Source organism: Emys orbicularis, chromosome 2, assembly GCF_028017835.1.
Source record: "Emys orbicularis isolate rEmyOrb1 chromosome 2, rEmyOrb1.hap1, whole genome shotgun sequence".
Classification (NCBI taxonomy): Eukaryota; Metazoa; Chordata; order Testudines; family Emydidae; genus Emys; species Emys orbicularis.
In genome coordinates, this window is record NC_088684.1 from 290,283,055 (window position 1) to 290,305,070 (window position 22,016).

Sequence of the window (22,016 nt, forward strand, 5' to 3'; positions counted from 1 at the left end):
ACTAACCCTCCAAAAGATAGCTGCATCAAAATATTAGGACATTCTCTATACAGAGACAACTTACCAAAAAAGTATCAAAAAAGTGTTCATATACATTTTAAATGTCAGTGTCTACTTCAGCACATTAAATACCAGAATATACACTGCAGCAGAGGTGGACAAATTCAGCTCCTATTGACTATATTCAAAAGTGCATGCTCATAAATTAACCGTAGCATGAGAGCTTAAATGTAAAATAAAGAGAACCTGCTCTTGCTTTCCAGGGTGGGGAATGGATTGCTAATCGCTAATAATGTATCTTTTGAAAGGTGGAAAAACTCATTGGGTTGTCACAAAATACATCTTCCAAGCTTATTTATCTGTATAAACCAAACATATATATTATTACCCTTTCAAACAATGTGACCTTCAACAAGGAAATAAAGGCCAGTTGGGCTGAAAGGTCAGTTGTGTATTTTCTTGGTTTGTTTTATGCAGCTTCAAACTTACTGACAATTTCCCAATGAGCTCACACCGTACCAACAATTAAGATGTACAGTTTAGTCAAGAGACATTTTACATCCTTTATGGTTTTTAAAAGGGCCCCTGCCCTTTTCTTTTCTTCAGATTCCTATAATTCTATTTCACCTTAATAGGATTACCCTGAAGATCCCACTAAAAGCATTTTTTCCCCACCAATTACTGACTAATTATGACAAACGCCTCCTTAGCTTACATCTGTCAAGCAACTTGAGATCTATAGATGAAAGTGCTAAGCATTATTATCCCCAATTTTAATCAGTCTTGGTTTTAACGTACAATTTCAATGTTTTCTGTCAAACTCCCAGGGCAACACACTGAAATAGTGAACTGTTGCAAAGCAAATGAGACAAATGAAGAGAGATTGACTGTTTGGTGTTAGTCAAGGAGTACACTGAAAAGAGTGAGTACTGAAGATTCTCAATGGCAGTGAGAACCTCCATTACGAATGCTTGCAAATAGTCTTCAATGCACAGTTGACCTGCAACTAATCCCCTGCATGTCTATTTGACACTAATTATAAGAGCAGAGTTTATTTCGAATTGTTTCGTTTCAAAATCTCTCTTGTGATAACCATCGTTGTGCATTTTTAAAATATTCCCCAAAGTATTTTTGGCCAGTGTAAGCAAATACAAGAGTTTTTAAAATATGAGTGATGAATCCCACGTGTGCTTTCATACTCCAAAATCCGGCTGTTTCTCCATCAGTTGCCTTGTCAGTATCTGATATGAAGAAAGAGAAGCCACTCCTATGTGAAAGAGTATTTGCCAGATGTTCCTTAATCCATACAAGTAAATGTTGCATAGACAAATGGAGAAAAACAGTACAAACGCCTTCATCTTCTTTGATGAACCGTGGAACAAGTACAAATAACACTGGAATAGCACCAGAGAAACAATGTTAGCAACATCAAACTGAATACATACAGACAAGGATCACAGCTTACAATTACTGGCACCTATGATTTAGGGATGCACCTGCCACTAAAATGCACACAAGAAGCTTAAAGCTCTTTTCAAGTCTTATCTATTATAAGACCATCCATCCAACAGAAGTGAATTGGTGGCCTCAATCCAGATCCTAGTGAACAGGTATCGTATCCACAACAAAAGAAACCCGCCAGCACAATTGGCACCCTTGTTGGTAGTCTAGAAAGGATTGGCAAGAATTAAACAAGTATGAAAGCTAAACTACGTTTTAAGACTCAGAAGTGAGCCTTGTAGGTTAAGGCTGAAACTCAACTTGAGTATAGATAGGAGGCAAACCTATACTCACTTCTGCTGTACCTATTCTGGGTATAAATAAAGGGCTAAATTAACAATGATTTTATCCCAGAATTCACTTTAATATTAAAGGATATAGTTTCTAACAAGAGTCTCAGAGCAATATTTAAACAAAACAAACCAAAAAATTCCCAGTGCAGGTACAGTCCACTGGTTCAGTGTATTTTAAGTGACTTCCTATAATGGTTGGTCCACATAACAGGGTAAGAGCCTATTACGCGTGCCAGCTAGAGGAGTTACTTGTTTAGCTCAAGCAGTCAAGACTCACGCTTTAGTCTGCTGGAGGTCCTTGCTTTCAAACCTTGCTGGTGAGACGTGGGATTGCTAAATACGCAGCACTTTGCACTGAGTATGATTATGCAGGGTCACTTCAGGACGCTGTCCTGCCATAATTTAAGAGGGCAAAGAGCCCAAAACACAATGTTTGTTAGCATTTTCCACTATCAGGCGAGAAGTTGGGAAAGTCAAGAGGGAGCTACTCTATGTAAAAAGGTGAAACTGACTGGCATCAAGTTAAGGAGCAGATCACGTCTCCACAAAAAATACAAAGTTTCTACTATGAAATACTGGCACCAAAACATAGTATAAGCTACATGATTACTTCTCTTATTGTATGTATATGTACCACCCCGGGGTGGGTCACCAGCAGTCAGGACCAAGGGTAGGACCTCTGGATCTATAAGCATCAGACTCTATTGCCTGAGCTAAAAGACCCAGGCCCTGTTATCTCAAAGCCAGCAGCAGATCCAAACCTCTAAGTGGTCCAGTCGTTAGAGTAGACAGAGAACCATGGTAAAAATGGGTTACACGTGTACCAGAGTGAGGAGTTGTTTCACTTTAACTGCCTCCCCCCTTATTTTGGCAGAAAAATCCAATGAATTTAAAGGGCAATAAACTTCAATCACAGTCAGAGAATCAAGCCAAGCTAGAAGCCATGTGGTACAATAAAGGACTAAGCCCAGAATACTAAGTTTCTGAAATTCTGTGATTGGACAAAACAAATCAGATATTAAAGGTACATTTCATTATCAGCCTAGGGTAACCTAACATGGCAAATAGTTTTCTAAATATTTCTAGCATATTAATCACCACACAGAAATACTGAAAGTGATACTTCACTAATTTACGTTTTTGCAAGAGGTCTGGAGTTGCATACACACTTAGAACTTGATCTTTATGCCAATTATAAAAACTTTGATGCAATTCTGCTATTTTACATTTGGTCAGGTTTTCAAAGGGCAATGATGCATAAGCCTAAATCCAAGACCTCAGCTCCTGGAAGAAATAATACTTCACCCCTCTTGGAAACCAGTCATCTCTGTGCCAAGACTCATTTATCACAGAGCTGCATTTGGCACTTTACAGCAAAGATGCACTGTATCAAGTCTGTAATTACTATTTAACAAGGGTCAAATTCTGCCCTCATATTCGTGCTACTTCACTTAAGTCAGTGGAATTGAGTGGCTGTAGTGACAGAACACAACTTGATCTTCTGATTAAACCTTAGATTATGCAGAAACCAATGTGGCATTTTATACACAATAAATATATTGGCTCTTTCCGCTGTAGATTTGAGAGCGTGTCCAAAGTAACTCCTCATTTGAAGAAAGGCTGAGCTGGGCAAACAGCAAGGTTTTTAAAGCATTTAATATTTTAAATATTAATTTGTTATAGTCTAGAATTTCTCTATTTTAGCAACGAAGGTTAGTGTCCAAAGACAAGACTAAATAGCAATGTTGAATTTCCCCCCCCTAAAACAGAGGTTCAGCCAATCCAGATGATACAGTTTAAAATTTCAAGACTTATTTTTAAATAAATTGGAGCATGTAGTTTTGCCCATTTTCAGTCCATTTTCCCAGTTATGCAAAGTCCAAGTTCCTCAAATAATTGAGCTCAATTCAAGCACCACATGACCCTGAAATCAGGATGACTGCTGTTCATTTGTATGTTGGCTTGTTTAGACATGAAAATTCATCCATTATGTCCATGTGAATCAGAAAACCAAGAACATAATTTAGAAAATGAATCTGCCAAAGCTCTAAGGAATGCCAAGCATGAATGCTTGTTCTTCCACTATACCGCACAAAAGAGGACTCAAATTATTGCAGAGCTCTCAGAGAAGAAAGGGGGTTTCGGTTCCCATTTGAAATAATGCAAGACGAAAGAATTATCTGGTAGCTACCTTAAAAGAATGAGGAGATGGGGGCTGCACATGCTCTTAAAGTAGTAGATTGGATATTGGGCCATGCTCATGCTAAAACAGCCTGGAAACAGGACCAACTCCCACCGAGATTTGTCTCTAAGCCAAGTTCAGCAGTGATGTGTAGAACCAGCGGCGGCTCTAGCTTTTTTTGCCGCCTCAAGCACGGCAGGCAGGCTGCCTTCGGCGGCATGCCTGTGGGAGGTCCCCGGTCCCGCGGATTTGGTGGCATGCCTGCGGGAGGTCCACCGGTCCCGCGCCTTCAACGTACCCGCCGCCGAATCTGCGGGACCGGTGGACCTCCCCCGCAGGCAAGCCACCGAAGGCTGCCTGACTGCCACCCTCGCAGGGATCGGCAGGGCGCCCCCCGCGGCTTGGAGCGCTGGTGCCTGGAGCCGCCGCCGTGTAGAATGTAAGTTACAAATCTTTGTGTGAGTTGTGCCAGTTTATGCCAGAACTGGTCCACAGGTAGTATTAAATTGCAGTAACATATTTTTGCACTCCATCAAATGCCAGATCAGTGTAAGTTACATTACTGCTCACACCTGATGCGTAAGTTACACCATTAACATCAGCAATTCCTTTTGCCTACTGACTAGGAGTCCATTGCAATATCCAACATGACTGCAATGCAAAAGGATCTTCATATATGACCTCAGGATTGTTTATTGGCAAAAAGAGAGGAGATTCTGAATGCAAGAACAATGGTCAAATACACAGGTAGGTGACATAAAAGCTATTTTGTAAAGTAAACAGATGTGCATGTGGCAGGATGTTGGGCAAGAACTGCTGACTCAGCCCTCTGTCACGCCAGCCCCCATTAAGGGACGTAAATTGGAGCTGGCTAGAGAAAACCTGCAACTAATTGGGAGACAGCTGCCCGCCCAATTATCCTGGGGCTATATAAAAGGCTGGGAGGAAGGAAGCCAGGGGGAGGAGCGAGGGAGTGGAAGCAGAGCGATAGCTCTTCCCTCCTGGGCGCAGACACTAGAACCCAAGCGGTGTATGGTGAAAAGATGGTGGGAGCACAACTTGTAAATAAACGGCACCAGTGGTTACTGAAGCCCAGGGCCTCGGAGTGACTTTGTCAGCACAACAGGGGCAGGAACCAAGAGGGTCCTGCAGCGCCCCGCTACAGTGCGTAATTGTCATTTTACAGATAGAAAGACAAAGGCTGAGAAGTTATGAGATTTATTCAAGGCTGCACTGAGTCAATGGCAGAGTTGGAATAAAACTTAGCAGGCCCTGGATTTGTCTCAGAGTCACAAACAATTCTGGTGACTCGTTATACATTATGGCAGTGAAACAATGGAAAAACAAGGATTGTGCTACAGTATCTTAAGGATTCTCTTTCGAAAATGTTTAAGTGTGAAAGAGTTTTAAAACTAGTTAATATAATTAAAATGATGGCTCAAGGCTTTTGAAGTTTGTATGACTCCGCTCTTTCAAGCGGTTAAAGAAAACGCTACAATGCTGGAATAGCACAAAGCGTATCTATTGCTGCTTTGGGGAGTTTTCATTTAACTAGTGGTTATGTGGGGGCTACTTTAAACCAGAATAGTTCTTGAGATATCTGTACCATGAAGGGGATAGATAAACCTACAGCTGAGGGGTTGAGAGGAGCGATTAGTCAATAGATGCATAATGGGTTAGAAATGTGAAGGCTCCATTTGTAGACTGAATCTACCCAATGGCCAATTTTTGCTCCTGTGTCATGTATGCATCCAAACGCAGAATTTCACCCAGTGAACAGCCAATGTGCTTCTGAGTCTCCTATTCTGCTCATTGATCATACTCAACAAATGTTTGTTAGATGCAGCGCAGCAGATGAAAAATGCAGGAAGAGTGCCAGAGCACAATAGCTAAATTTAACATACCTGAAAAATGCAGGCTAGAAAAGAAAGGAGAAATGCTATTACATTTCCAATTCCCTCGTGGTCTTCCTGTTTGGGGAAGATAATAAAGAAGAATTTTTTTAAGAGTTACTGAGTTTTAGTTGATGCAAAGTGCTGCTTGACATTTTATATAGGTACAGTCTATAGACGTACTTAGTACCACAGTAGAATGAGAATATCATAATTTCAGACTACAAAGTCAGACTGGAGTTAAATCAATATTCATTGAACAAAATACTGGAAATTGAGATGTATGGATCAATTTATGCCACAAAATAAAAACTGCAAAACACTAAATGATTTAGACTTTTTTTTTTTAAAAGAGGTACTTTATGCTGATTCCACAATACATTTTCTAAATGGTATAAAAATGCACCATCTGAAGAAACACATGCAATTTATCAAAACAGACATTTTAAAGTGGGACAATATGTCCACATAAAACCCTTCCAGGATGTCAAAAGTAAGATTCTCCTCCACCTTTCAAATGAACTACATCACTCCACTCCCTCCAGGGAAAAGAGATTTTGCAACATGCCCTGAAGCTCAAAAAATTCAGGGTCTGACAGATCAGAGTGCATGAAGTATATTCCTTCATCTGAATCAAGCTCTCCGGATAAACAAAGCATAACTTGAAAAGTTATGGTGTGCAATAACCACCGATGATAGGATACTTGTATAACTCTAATCCTCCCCTCCCTGCCCCCACAATACAACTCAAAAGTCAATAAAATGTTACCTGAAAAGAATACTCCGCTAGATGAACTCCTCGAATGAGGTTCAGAGCCCCACACATGATGTTGAGAACAAGGGACAGAATCCCCAAAGGAGTCACAGGTTGCATTCTGTAGGTAGGGGCTTCAGACAATTAAAAAAAAAAAAAGACTATTGAAAATTAATTCCAATTACCGTATATACTCGATCATAAGCTGGTTCGTTTATAAGCCGACCCCTCCCCCCCCCCCAAGAAGGATAAGTAAAAATGGAAATTTTTTATAACCAGTTCATAAGCCGACCCTATAATTCAGGGGTCAGCAAACTTTGGCTCCCGGGCCATCAGGATAAGCTGCTGATGGGCCGAGATGGTTTGCTTACCTCGAGCGTCCGCAGGCACGGATGTAAACCTAAGTAAACAAAAAGTGTCCCGGCGTGCCAGCTGCTTACCCTGATGGGCCAGGACAGCAACTGGTGGGGAACTTTTGGGGGGGGGGGGGGGGAGAAGCTAGGAGTCAGGGGAGTAACCCCTGTGACCACACCCCACATGACCCCACCCCTAGCCCGGGACCCCCACACTCTCCCTATCCCATCCCTTCCCACCTTATCTGGGGAGGATGTCTCTGACCTGGCTGGAGCTGCTCCAGCGGGCCAGACCGGGTGGCGCAGCCGCAGCATGTTCCGGTGGGCTGGGCCGGACGGCACGGCCGCAGCGTGCTCCGGCAGGCCGGGAGGCGCGGCCACAGCCTGCTCTGGGGGGCGGGGCCGAGTGGCATGGCTGCAGCCGGCCACCTGCAGCTGCTTCGGAGGCTGGGGGGAGAGCAGCGTGGCCAGAAGCGGAGAGACTCTGGCCCCGCCTCTTCCCTTCTGGCTCTGCTGCCTCTCCTTGCTCCCTCTGTTGGGGGGAGGGGCTGTGTCCCACCTCTCCCTCTCTATACCCGTTCATAAGCCGACCCCCTTCTCTGGTGCTTCCCTTTTTTACTAAAAAAAAAAAAAAAAAAAAAAAAAGGAATCGGCTTATGAACGAGTATATATGATACTTCATTCCTTTTTCATAAGGTAACTCAAATTCAGTCGAATTGTGGGCTGTATATTCAAGGCCTTGTGTACACTCTGGCAAGATGGACTTTAATTTTGTGGCAAGGCGCCCACAGTTTCTGTTCCACTCCATTGCTGAATTCTCAGGGCACCTGGAAATTCCACAGCAGCTACCAATAAACTGAAGTGATTTTTAATGGACTGAATGATACAATCAGTCCATTAGCACTTGCATTATGCATCTGGATATTAAGTGTCACTTATTTTATGCCACACCTAAATTTTCAATTGTCAACATGCTACAGATTTTTGTATTGCAGACACTTCACTTCCTTGTCAGCAGAAAAGCCGGACGTTTTGGCATCCAAAAGTCATGGCAGGTGGCTTACAGTTCTGGCACCCAAGAAGCAGTTACAGCTTTTGACACTGGAGAGGGGAAGTATCTCCTCTTTGCTGCTCCTTGTGGGCAGAGAGGACTTTACACATAGGGACGGAAAGGGGCTTTAACTCTTAGGATGCATCTACACTGCAGGATTCTTTTGGCGGCGTGTAGTATACATACGTGCATAGGCCTTCCAGCACGGGTATCTATAGCAGCATAGACATGTTCTCTACTGGCCCAAGCTGTGCCTCCCACCTACACTGCAGCGTCCCACTGCGGAGCCCTTCCACACTGCAGGGAAAGACTCCAGCAGCAAGGAGGTAGCATGGAAAGGCTCCAGTAGCTCCCCACTGCTGAAGCCCTTCCCTGCAGCGGAGAAAGGCACCAGCAGAAGGGAAAAGGCTCAGCGTTTCCCCACTGCTCCCCCTTTCTAGAGTACTTCCTCCCTGCAGTGACAGGCTCTGGCAGCAGGGAGCAGCTGAAGCCTTTCCACACTGCCTGCCCTCTGCCAGAGACTTTCACTGCAGTGAAAAGCACACCGTGTCCACTCTGCACTGCACAGCTACACCAAAAGTGGTGTGATGTGTAGACGTAGCTTTAGTTCCTGACCCCAGCGAACCCTCGACAACAGCTGCACTGCTGGTACCCACATCCAACATCGATGGTTTCAGCACCTTATCTGCCAACATTAACCTGCCCTTAGGCTTCAGAAGGAACTCCAGCCCTGAGATGAGTAGGCTAAGTTCACACCTCAGATAGTGGGCTCCAATTCTCTCTTACACCAAGATCCCCTAGATGCAAGAAAGAAGAGAAGGGTCATCAAGGAGTCTCCCCCGTTCTTACGATGTTTTGGCCTCAGCCCAGATACAGCCAGTAGCTGGCTGTTATCCCCAGACTGTGTAGCATAGAGGAGCTCCACACTGCACCCTCACCAACCACTCATGGCTGGGGAAGGGGGGGACAGAGGCAGCTGGCGCAGGAGGCAGCTCCACTAGCTTTTATGCCAGCTGAGAATTCCTCTCCACCAGGTTGGGTCTCAGTTCAGCAGCTGTAACGGGATTCCTAAGGTAGCAAAGAGCCTGCAAGCAGGGAAGATAATGTGCAGCAACATTTTATGCTCATTGCAGCTTCAGGAAGGTTAAACAAAATAGACAAGTTTCAGAGTGCGTAGCTGTGTTAGTCTGTATCAGCAAAAACAACGAGGAGTCCTTGTAGCACCTTTGAGACTAAAATTTATTGGGCATAAGCTTTTGTGGTGTTTTTTTCACTCCATGCATCTGATGAAGTGGGTTTTAGCCCACGAAAGCTTATGCCCAAATAAATTCGTTAGTCTCTAAGGTGCCACAAGGACTCCAAAATAGACAAGGTTTTCCTTATACCCATAAGGGCTAGAAACTTATTTATAAAACAGCAGAGGATGGAATTCCAATCATGAAAAATACAGAATACCCAATTACATATTTGAGCATTATATAAATCTATACAAACAATAAGTTAATATTTAAACTTTGTTAATATCAGACAAACACACAAGAGCAAGGAGTTAAGAGGCAGCAATTCCTTTATTGGAAGGGCCTCAGAACCAGAAGTGATCTTACTCCACCTCAAAAATAGACACTAGTAGCAATATAAGGATGCAAAAATACAATGATGTATGTTTTATAGCACCTTTAATCCAGCTGTCTCAAAATGCAGTACAAATATTACACCTCCCCAGGACAGGAGCTCTCCTATAGGATAAATGCGTATCATCGCATTTCACTCTTTAGTGAAATGCAGCCACTGCTGGGATGGAATGCAGCAGCTGTTTAATACAGTGATACTAAACAGTTTAAAGTAGGAAAGTCACCCACCTCTTTTTTTTTTATTAAAATAAAGGCTTGTCCTATAACTGAGGTTTCCTTGACAACGTAGGTTTACAGCAAGCTTCAATGCTACTTGAATACAGTGGTGTGAATTAGCGCTAATAAATGGCTACGCAATTAACTCAATTGGCACTCCCGCACACACCTGCTTTTATCTCAGACATTGCTGTAGCAGCAGTCACATTAATCTTGTTATGCAATATGCCAGCATCATGCAACATTATTGTATAAAAGTTTCCACTGAAATCAATGGTACAGGTATCTCAGTCACTTAAATATGACTTTGCATAATAAAAAACAGCAATGAAATTTAACATCTAAGTGACTCACTGAACAGTGTTTAGTCCGATAACACTGGTCTACAATTTGAGAAGTCGTCTGCTTCAGAGATAAAATGTGCTATTTATTATATATTTTGATGTGCTGAATTCAAATATGACAATTAAAACAACTGATTGGCTACTGTTTCTAAGATATTTAAGTTTTTACATTTTATGTCTATGTATATTGTGTAGATAGTAGAGTTTTAATCATAAATTGTAAACCTAGGTCTTTTCATGTGTTTATGGTTGCTTTACATGATAATATTTCACCTGTCCTGTTTATGTAACACTTTAAAAATCAGCAAAAGGGTTATATAAATAAAATTTATTATGAAACAAAAGGCAAAAAACTATTCTGTACATAGTTTAGTCCTATTCAGTGTCTACTCGGCGCTTCTTGGCTTGTCTCTTGTATTCATTAAATGGAGCATCTCTTGTCACTGTCCAGCAATAGTTTGCAAGCATTGATGGGCTCCATTTGCCCTGATAGCGTTTCTCCATTGTTGCAATGTCCTGGTGAAATCACTCGCCGCTCACTGCTCCGCAGTTCGGTGGGAAAAAAAAAATCTAGATGAGAGTGCAAAAAAATGTATCTTTAGTGACATGTTGCAACCAAGGCTTTTGTATGCCTTGAGGAGGTTTTCCACCAACAACCTGTAGTTGTCTGCCTTGTTGTTTCTGAGAAAATTTATTGCCACTAACTGGAAGGTTTTCCATGCCGTCTTTTCCTTGCCACACAGTGCATGGTCAAATGCATTATCTCGAAGAAGTTCACGAATCTGAGGACCAACAAAGACACCTTTCTTTATCTTAGCTTCACTTAACCTTGGAAATTTTCCACGGAGGTACTTGAAAGCTGCTTGTGTTTTGTCAATTCCACTGCTGTAGTCTGGAGCCCAACAGCTCTGCCTTACTCTTGGGTAGTTCCAAATCCCTGACAAGGTCATTCAGTTCTCCTTGTGTTAGGAGGTGTGGTTCAGAGGAGGAGGATGGGAGAAAATGTGGGTCCTGTGACATTGATGGTTCAGGACCAGAAGTTTCATCCTCTTCCTCGTCTGACTCAAGTGAGAATGATTCTGGTGCCTCAGGAACCGGCAGTCCTTCTCCGTGGGGTACTGGGCGTATAGCTGATGGAATGTTTGGATAATGCACAGTCCACTTTTTCTTCTTTGACACACCTTTCCCAACTGGAGGCACCATGCAGAAGTAACAATTGCTGGTATGATCTGTTGGCTCTCTCCAAATCATTGGCACTGCAAAAGGCATAGATTTCCTTTTCCTGTTCAACCACTGGCGAAGATTTGTTGCACAAGTGTTGCAGCATATGTGTGGGGCCCACCTCTTGTCCTGATCTCCAATTTTGCAGCCAAAATAAAGGTGATAGGCTTTCTTAACCATAGTGGTTATACTGCGCTTTTGTGATGCAAAAGTCACTTCACCACAAACATAGCAGAAGTTATCTGCACTGTTCACACAAGTACGAGGCATCTCTGCTCACTTTGGCTAAACAGAAATGTGTCCCTTTGCAAAATCAAACACTGACAAATAAGAGAGCACAACACTGTATGATTTCTAGAGCTGATATAGGGCAATTTGTTCAGCAGAGTGATGTAAGCTTCGTTATGATTGCATCATCCATGACTTCTAGGAATAACATGATGCAATTCATATCATGTATGACGCAATACCAGCTTCAGATTGCATCATTCATTGGTTTGCCTAAAAAGCAAGTACTGTCCAAACCCAGTCATAGATTTATTCGAAAATACATCTTTGATTGGATCTATGTCATTTCTGGTTTAAATTGAGATCCCTTCCCTTTATAACTCACTTATCCTCCGCCATTCCCAAGTCAAGGGTTGTATATACTGACCCAATCGCATATCTTGAAAACTAGAGCCAATCAACAATTTTAAGCATCATTTTCGTTCTCAGTGGCCCAGAATTAGTAAAGTTTGACTACATTTATTTCAGAAGCATTTTGGCTGTAGAGCAGTGTAAGCAGCACCAGCATGTTTTATTTTCTCAATGATCTGCACACATAGTTTACTGTACATTACTCGATGGATTAAGTTTTACTAAAATAAGCAATAGTGCATATTCCTCCCCCACACAATTCTCCCGAAAAGAGCATTGATTCTCCCTCCCTCGTCTAGCTATCCCTTGACTGCAAGTTGCCAAGTTTGTTCATGCAGACGACATGTGCCTTGGCACTCAGTCACATGCCTTTGACATACCTAAGAGAGCGTTCTAAACGCAGATATGGTGGCTATTACCGATTGTCGTCGGTTGCGCCTGATACCAAGTGGAAGTAAGACTGTGTTGAGTGTTTTCCCACTTACATCATGCACAAGTGGGCAGAGAGCTGAATATAGTTCTCAATGGTCAGCGAATAAAGCATGATTCACACCTGGTCTATCTAGGCGTCACATTGGATAGAACTCACATATCATGACCATTTTATAAAGACAGCGACTAAGGTCAAAACACAGCAACCTGCTCAGAAAACTGGCCAGAATGACATGGGGTGCCAAAGCCCAAACATTACGCACTTCAGCCGTGGCATTCTGTTATTCAGCGGCAGAGTATTGCACTCCAGTATGGGCTCACTTGTCTCACACAAAGATGATTGACATACTACTTAATTCCACCATGCGTATTATTTCAGGCCACTTAAATCTACTCCTCTACCATGGTTACTGGTTCTCTGCAATATTGCTTCACTCAGTGTTTGCAGAGAGGAGAGTGAAGCAAAGCTCATGACGACTCTGCATGATATGCCACATCCACTGTTAATTAAAGACTTGTTTAATCCACCACATGATTGTCTGTCCTCACATTGCCCATTGTAGATAAGTTTACCAGGTGAGGAATTTACAGTAGAGGACACGTGGTGAGCTCCATGGTCCGCTGAGAAAGTGACAAATAATTATCTTGTCTCGGACCCCACTCAATGTCATCCTGGGTTTGATTTACCATGAAGGCAATGGAGCCTTCTGAACCAGTTTCGTACTTGACATGGAATTTGTGCTGCAGTGAAATTTCAGTGGTATTTTACAGACAGTCCACTATGTCAATGTGGGCAGCCACAAACTATGACACGTATTGTTAAGGACTGCAAAATGACAACTTCCTGGAGGTCTTCGTGCCTGGAACATCGTTAATAAGAATGCCATGGCTTGGCTTGACCAGACTGCATATGTCAAATAAATAAATACGTTGCCAAGATTCACTTCAGAGCCAATCAGTGTTTCACTTTAAAACAAACAGGAATTGTCAATAACTAATAAGAGTCATTCTTCCCTGCTTGAAGTAAGCATATCATCAGCTTCCAGTCCCCAGTGAGAAACTATGGAAGCAACATATTGAGACTTGAATATGATGAAGAATCTAGTTTGGAAAATTTACAAATTAGAAGTTCTATACAGGAGGCAATAAGCGTTAATATCATGGGAGAAAAAGAGTGGAGAGTGCTACGCCTGATCATGTGGGGTTGGTTTATTTCTGACTTTATACCCCAAGACAAAAGTTTTCATTTCATTTTATTCCTATATAAAAAGTCTTAGGCATTACCCACTCATAAAAAGTTGTACCACTTACAGTGGTATGGCTTATTCCCATATTTAAGAGAATAAACCAAGCCAGTATAAGTATCCTTATACCAGTATAACTACAACCACATTAGGGGTAGTACTGATGTAGCTATTTCAAAATCACACCCATAACAGAAATAGTTAAGTCGGTACATAAATTGTGTGGCCCTGGAGAATCGGAGATTGTTCCGTCCTTATCAGCAGCAGTTCGTGCATTTCTCCAGGGGACTATATAATCCTGCAAAACCGTTCACTAAGTAACAGGCAGAAGTTTCACTTAAGATTTTTCCAAACTGATTCCCTCAGCCTATTTAACTGGAGATAGAATGGAATTTGCAGCAAACGGTAATGGCTATTTCCTCAGGGCATTGTACAAAATAGTTGGCTGCCAAGGAGCCAAGCAGAGAAATAAGGCTGACAGAGAGCTCCAAGTCAATGCATGATCTTTAGCAGTATGAAATTAGACTCAGATATTTCCATTTAAAAATAAGTGGGGTATTTTAAATCTGAAAAACACTTGTATTAAGATCTCATCTTAAGAAAACACAATTATGCTTTAAATACGACCTGTAAAGCTGTTCAGGAGACTAGTGGTGTTCATTCAGGAGAACACAATGCTGCATAGCTTATTACCGTGTTTACCAGACAATTAGGACAAGATGTTTTTCCATTTCATAAATACCATTTCTGTATCTGTCTAGGATGGAAATGTTCTCTCCTCTCCACATCAACTATTTACAACATTTCTTAAGGACCCAATCTCTTCCAGAACTTCACCCGCTATATAAACACCGTCAAGATAGGAGTTACGCTTTCCAGTAAGACAATGGCGACCACACTGACCAAAGGAACAATGCTAGCACCTTGCGAGCAAGAACTGGGTTCAAGCATTGTTCTTTAGCATGGTGCAAAAGGGGTTCTCTCTGGCCAGAGTAGATCGGGAGGAGATGGCTAGACTATGCTCACCTTTCCTACATTAGAAATAGGGAGTCAGAGGATCTGGTCACAACATGGTTACAAAGTGTAGATAGGAACTAACCACCTCCCTGTGACAAGTCTAAAGCCTTGGACAGTACACATTTTTACCTGTTTACGAGGACATGATTAGGTCCTGTCTCTACTATATCTTTCAACCTTATTGTAATCAGATCCCCTGGCTTTGTGTTGTCACCAAGTTTCCTGACTAGTATAGTTGTAGTGTAGATAAAGTCTTAGTTTCCTTCTAAGATAGAACAAGCAAATTTTGGAGGCAGTAGAATGGGATTCAGCCACTGCTTCTGTTAATGACAGAAAATGAAAGACCGAGATACAGACAAAAGCCAGAAAAGCGGAGTCAAGCAGTGGTAGATAGATGAGGCTGAAAATGGTTCTTACAATAAGGATGAAACAATATGTATGAGTATCTGGGTTAGACCACTGAAAAGAGCCAGAGGTTCAAAACTAGATGGAAAATGGAAGAAATAAAGAATACGGAGGTTATGAGAACTGAATATTTAGTTCTGATCATTTGTTCAGGTCTAGCTTGGAAATATATACTGGTCTTGAAAGCATCTGTACTAGTTCAAAGTATTTCTAAGCCTGGCAGGTCATAAGATATTGTCCCTTCACATGTGGTTCTGAAAACTGATCACTAATATAACTTGCCAATCAAATCTGCTTCGTTTATAAATAAAACAATGGGGGTTTTTTGTTAGCCCTACAGATTCACCCTGAAATAGGCAAGTCAAGCTGTGTTCTAAGTTTTTGCATAGTAAGATGATACTGAAAAACAAATAGATACATTTTAAAGTGTTTGTTATACAATGTTAGCTATGTGAAACCTCTCAATATGATATTTGAGTAGATGTTTATCATAACTGTAAGATAGCTTTAATTCTGTTTTTTACTTACAGCAACTTTAAATGTAAGCTGTTATCTTGCCTGGCTACTGGGGAAGAGGGAAAGGTGAAATGCTGTGAAACAATTCAAGATGGATAATCTTAAGTGAGACATCACCCTGCCGTCTCAGAGATATTTATTCTTTGAATCATTTTCTTCCTTAAGCTAAAATAAATCTTCTAGACTGGAAATATATTTTGGGTCTTTGTTTATGGAACACATGATATAATGAAGCTCTTTCTCTTAAAGAAAATTAAAGCCTCAACTTGCTTAAATGCAGGGGAAATGTGCAATTCGTAATTCCAGTCATAACGAACTTCCATAGAGAAAATGATTTATGGTTAAAGATGAACTACTATAAGTACTTCATCAGTTTCATTATGTATCTGCTATAACACAAGGGTTTATGTCCTCTTCATGATGATGAAAAAGCTAGCCTTGAACAAGAACTATTTGTCTGAGGTTTATATATGTTAACATGGGTTTCTCATTTCAGAAAAAACACAACTGGGATTTTTAACTATTCATCGTAGGTTAAAAAGGTAGTTATCAGAAGAAACCTGTATTGCTGACATTAAAAAAAAAATCTTTGCATACCAATAACTTACCAGACCCCATGTGCACTTCTATGTGCCCGTTAATCATCCCGTTCATCAGCTCTGTATCCTCTAGTTTCAGAAGCACAGGAGGATGGAACTTCAGCTCTTCCTGAATTTTCTCCAGGTTGTTCTTCATTTGAGAGCAGCTTGTGTAGTTGAAATGGTATTTCACTTTCTGAATAATATTATCTATAAGAGGGTATCAAGAAATATTTTAATTAAAACACTGGATTGTTAATGAGCTAACTGATATCCCGGACCTTCCTATCCCGTTTTTTAACCTTAACTGTAGCATATCTAAAATGTTATTGTTTATTGTTTGGGTCAAATACTTTGCTTTCTATTTGTTGTGTAAAGTACCCATCACACTTCTGGATGCTGAAACACACACACTCGCCATCCCAGATTTGCTTAAAACACAGCTTTACTCTGCACAGTAGAGACGACCTAACCATGGTTTAACAAGGTCTATCAATCACAATGAAGCCTTGAATGCTGTAATGTCCCATCTACTCCGCAAGACAGAATTGTATTTTAAACAGTGCTGGGAATTTTAGTTTTACAGTGCAAGATGGGACCTACTGTTCAAAGTCATAGACCTATTCAAGATGGGACCTACTATTCAAAGTCACAGCAACAACTTCTCAGACCAGGATGCACAGGGATTTTCCTGAGACTTGTGCTACAAATGACTCAGACAAATATTCCATAGTTAGATTTTATAACAGCGTTCTCATACAAAAATATCCCTCTCCACAGGTTTGAGTCAAGTTGCAGAACACTAAAACTATAACCTACAGTAGCATCTCAGTAACAATCATGCACATCTCCAGAGTTGGAGCTCCCCATTACGGATATTGCTAACTGTTCTCTAGCCGAGCTTACTTGCTTATCTCTATACTATGAAGGGTGGAAGTTTTGTTATAAAAAATAATGTAATAATCATGAGTAATGAAGCAAATTAACTGTAGAAGCATATTTATAAAGAGATCTGTTTTTTAAGTGAAGTAAAAAAAAAAAAAAAAAAAAAATCTTAACTTAAAAGGCAATACATCCAAACAGTAAGTTACAACATATCATTTAGGTTGATGGCAGATCCTACTGAACAGCAAGACTACAGAGTGCTTTATGACCCAGAGTACACAGCATCAGGCAAGGATAAGGGATTTCAAGCAACAACTACAGGGATCATATTAGTGTTGCAATATTCCAAGAGTTAAACAGTTACAAAGATCAATAACTACTAAGGCAACAGTTCAGATCTTGCAATTTATTCAGTGCAGTTTAGATCTAGAAGAATGTATAAAAGATCATGCAAAAGCATAAGAGGGGAGGGAAACATGACACTGAAAATGAAAAAAGCAAGGAATCAAAACTTTTGCATTTTGTTTTCTTCGTACATCGCCAATGTGTGATTAAAATAAGCTAGAAATCCCTAGCCAAAATGCAGGAGAAATAAAATGCAAATTTCAACACCGATTTATGAAGACATTAGAATGTGGCTGGCAGTCAATTCACTCAACGCAAGAACTGCTGCATACTGTAGTTTCCCTTTAAGCATCTCTTTCTTCTAAGCAGGATCTGAAATCTCTTGTTCAGAGCTGGACGTTAGTGTATTAACCCATTTCACCACCCTAGCCCTCACAGGGTATAGAGATCTCACTAATGGAACTAATCCTACAGAGCTAGTCATATTTTTCCAGAGATGTGATGTTCACAAGGGGCCCTAGTTGGTAGGTGAAAAAAAAAAGCCATTTATTTATGTCAGGAATCACAGGTGAGAGAGGACACCCAGTATGATCACGAAGTGCTACATGAACCTAAGCTATGTGGGAAGTGAAACTGGCTACCACGCTGACCTGCGTCATCTCTCTGTTTTCTGTGCTGCTCACACGGTCTTTTTCCCAGTCTTGTCTTATACTTAGATTGTAAACATTTTGGGGCAGGGACTGTCTTTTTGTTCTGTGTTTGTACAGCACCTAGCACAACAGGGCCCAGGTCTACGACTAAGACTCCTAAGAAATACCACAATAATAATATACAGTTTCATATTATTATATGAATATTTTTCGTACACCCTTCTCCTGACACATAAAGCCACTTTGTACAATCAGGAATTAGCATGGCTCCTTGTCATTACCAACCTGTCCACTAGTTTAATTATTTCAAATATGATGCTCTGTACAAAGGATTCTAACAGTAAAAGAGTAAATCTACAAACCAAATTCAAGAAAAGCATAGGGTCTGGTAGCCAAGTTTATGCTCGTAGAGTCATATGAAGCAGAAAATTTCCACTGGAGCTCCTCCAGGAAACAAAATGCCATGACGGTTGGGCAACTGCTGGTGCAGATCCCCAGGCAGGCGATGTCCCCAGAAGAATGAAAACTGAAAAGAAAACATCCATTTTAAAAAAAACACAATTAAGAGGTAGAAGTGTTATGCTGGACATCAACTGTACGTTAGACTTTATGGTATCTAAAAAATATTTTTATCTTGGCTGCATTAGTTGGGAAAGAGTACTGAAGAAAAACCATCTGGTTTTCATCCCAGTTGTAGTTCTATTTAAAGAAAATATACCAATGCAGCAGTTTATCTATAGCCTTTATCCCCCATACCTGTTTATGGTCCCTTCTCTACAAAGGGCACTAGATCTAAAAGTTATCACCTTCACCTGACAATGCTGAAGATTAAACATAACATGAAATTCATGCCTTGTTACACTGGCTTTGAAGGAAAACCAATTAAAACTTTAATCTTTCCTTTCTCAATTCATTCAAAGTTCATAGCCCCCTCCACGCCACAAAAATAAATTATACACATACAGCTCAGGTCTCCAATAACCAGCCCTTACAATCTCTAACCAGGAGTGCAGTCTCAGATGTGAGCTCTGATCACTTAAGAAATAAAATCCAACCAATTTAGATTATACAAAAACAAACAATTCATTAATATTCCCTTTTGCAAATATCCAGAACATGGGATTTATATTTTTCTTACAAATTAAAGCTATGCTTTTTCTAGCAACGGAAGCAGATGTTAGTCTATAGGTTTTAGAGAATAAGCCACTGTGCATGGAACAAGAAAGCATTTTCCTGTAAAACCGGTTCCTCAATTTCTTGTCCATAATTTTTAAGACCCAACAATCTACAATTTAAGTTTTGTGAGGCAACATTTTTTGTGCCTGGCTGGGGAATTTTTGTGGTTCCTCAGGTCTTATTAAACTGCTAGATATCTAATTGCAGCCACTGTGTGTGTCGTGGCATATTTATTTGGAGGGGTTATGGGATCCTATAGGCAGGAGTCTCACCGGTTCTTCTACCACCAGTAGGATTTTCAGACATGCCTAAGGAAGTTGTGCAAGACTCCCACTGAAAATCCATTGTTGTAAGTCTGAGCCAAATGGCCCTGTTCAAGGAGTGATTTCTGATCCTAGGAAACACCCACATTCATGCATAAAACAATTGGCACTATTTTAAAAAAAGTGAATTTTCATCATATCACTCTTGCTGTGTTAGGTAGGAATCACAAGGCTGTGGTGCAAATCAAAATACTGGATAATCACAGGTCCCCTCCAGGAATGTTGGTAGCAGTTTAAAATTCAGACACATGGAGTGGGATTTTCATAAGTGCCTAAAGGAGATGGGTACACAAATATTGTTCCAATCGAGGAAGTGTAGTGAAAAAATAAATAGATCATTATGTAAACTAAGAGAACAACATATGGGCTGCAGAACAGAGAAAAGGAATTTTGTAATATGTGGTCAAGACTAGGATCCTTGAAGTATTATTTCTCAGACATGGGCATTCACCAGTCTGGATGGCTTGCATGGGCCAGACACAATGAAGGGGGCTTTCCCATCCTCTGAGTTCTGTCCAGTATTGAGACCAAACAACCACCAGATGCTAACTTTCATTCACGAATGACCTCGGCTGGTTCTTAAGCCTAAGAAAAAAGTAGCTTCCCATGATTCAATGGGAAGGGAATTTTGATTATCAACAGGTCTGAGTAGTCTTGCAGATCAAGGTAAGTGGAATGAGGAAAAAAAGCTGAAGAGCCTATTAAAACCATTTTAAAATCTAATTTAAAGAGTATACTCTGGTAGGATTATTTATTATAAATATTATTTTTGTCTTGACAAGATTACCTTTTTAAATGTACAATTTAAAGATAATACAACTGACATGACTGTGAATGAGGATCTTGAGATTAGAGAAAACTCATCTAGATCAGTGGTTCTCAAAGACGGTCTGCTGCTTGTTCAGGGAAAGCCCCTGGCAGGCCAGGCCGATTTGTTTACCAGCTGCATCCGCAGGTACGGCCAATCGCGGCTCCCACTGGCCGCGGTTCGCCGCTCCAGGTGCCAACGGGGGCTACGAGAAGGGCGGCCAGGACATCACTCGGCCTGTGCCACTTCCCGCAGCCCCCATTGGCCTGGAGTGGTGAACCGCAGAGCCGCGATCGGCCGAACCTGCGGACGCAGCAGGTAAACAAACCGGCCCGGCCCGCCAGGGGCTTTCCCTGAACAAGCGGCAGACCGGCTTTGAGAACCACTGATCTAGATGTTATAGTAGAGATGGCTGTTTTAGAAATGCTTAAGACAGAAAGAGTTTCATTCCCATAAAGAAGTGGGAACATCAACATGAAGGACAGGGAGGGGAGAAGAGATGCAGGTTGGAAGCAAAAAGATAGCAGGAGGAAATTAGTAATAAAGTTTATATAACATGATAATGCAAACACTCATTTTCATATAATATTGAAAGTTCATGTTATACCTGTAGCACATGTTCAAGTTGCAGTTATATTATAGGATAAAAATATATATATATATATATATATATATATATATATATATGATAGCCAACCCTTGAAGTTAAATTAATCCCAGCAGGATAAACAATTCTGTGAAATTAAGACCAAGTGAACGTGGTAGCTTACTGTATGCTGAAGCCACGTCCTGTTGCTGTGCCTCGATCAGGATACTGTGCCAGAATTAAGGATAATGCCTTTAGTCTCTTCCTGCATTCCAGAAAGTCCTGGTTGAGATGAAAATCCGTAGAGGCTGAAAGTGGAAGTCCGTCCCTCACTCTCACCACACAAGCAAAGAGGATCATGGACATCCTCCACAAGAGTATTCATGAGGACAATCTGGAAATAAATGTATTAAATTAAGATTGCATCCATTTACATAATAACCTGCTACGCAAGGATGTATTGTGTTAAAGCATAGATTTAACTCTTTCATTGCTGCTTCTCAACAATACTTCTTGTACTGCCATCATCTTTTAAAGATGATCTAAAAAGTATGGGGTATTTTTTTTTTTTTGCTTTTTTAAATTAGAACTGTCCCTTTTTCTGCTTCTTGCTGATGTATAATAATGACCAGAAAATGTTCTCTCCCTGAAAGAATTCACCAATTTCTTCCCGATAGCTTTTTACTCTAGAAATCTCAGGAACATTGGAAGAGATATTCAAAGATAAAAATAGCACTTGCACATTTAACTCACACTGACTAGTTCTCATTTCCACTAGCCCTCCTGTCAGTCATCGAATGGTACATCTATACCACAAATGATGGTGTGTTTGCAGTGCGGTTAGACATACCCATGCTAGCTTTAATCTAGCTGGTGCGAGTAACAGTGGTAGTGAGGACATGGTGGTGCGAGCTTCAACACAGGCTAGCCACCCCAGTACCAGCCTGCCAGGGATTCTAGGTACATACTTGGGTT

General features: G+C 41.0%; 1 protein-coding gene across 1 annotated transcript in view; it reads right to left on the reverse strand.

The window, feature by feature from the left end:
* Nucleotides 1-1,027: 1,027 nt before the first annotated feature.
* SEC22C (SEC22 homolog C, vesicle trafficking protein) overlaps nucleotides 1,028-22,016 on the reverse strand; it is a 30,865-nt gene continuing 9,876 nt past the window's right edge. Inside the window, exons 2-7 of the mRNA XM_065399720.1 lie at nucleotides 21,226-21,435; nucleotides 18,511-18,674; nucleotides 16,299-16,478; nucleotides 6,637-6,755; nucleotides 5,880-5,945; nucleotides 1,028-1,394 (exon numbers count right to left, since the gene is read on the reverse strand). Of these exons, the coding sequence (XP_065255792.1) occupies nucleotides 1,194-1,394; nucleotides 5,880-5,945; nucleotides 6,637-6,755; nucleotides 16,299-16,478; nucleotides 18,511-18,674; nucleotides 21,226-21,407 (912 nt within the window). The 5' untranslated portion in view covers nucleotides 21,408-21,435 and the 3' untranslated portion in view covers nucleotides 1,028-1,193. The remainder of the gene's footprint in view (nucleotides 1,395-5,879; nucleotides 5,946-6,636; nucleotides 6,756-16,298; nucleotides 16,479-18,510; nucleotides 18,675-21,225; nucleotides 21,436-22,016) is intronic.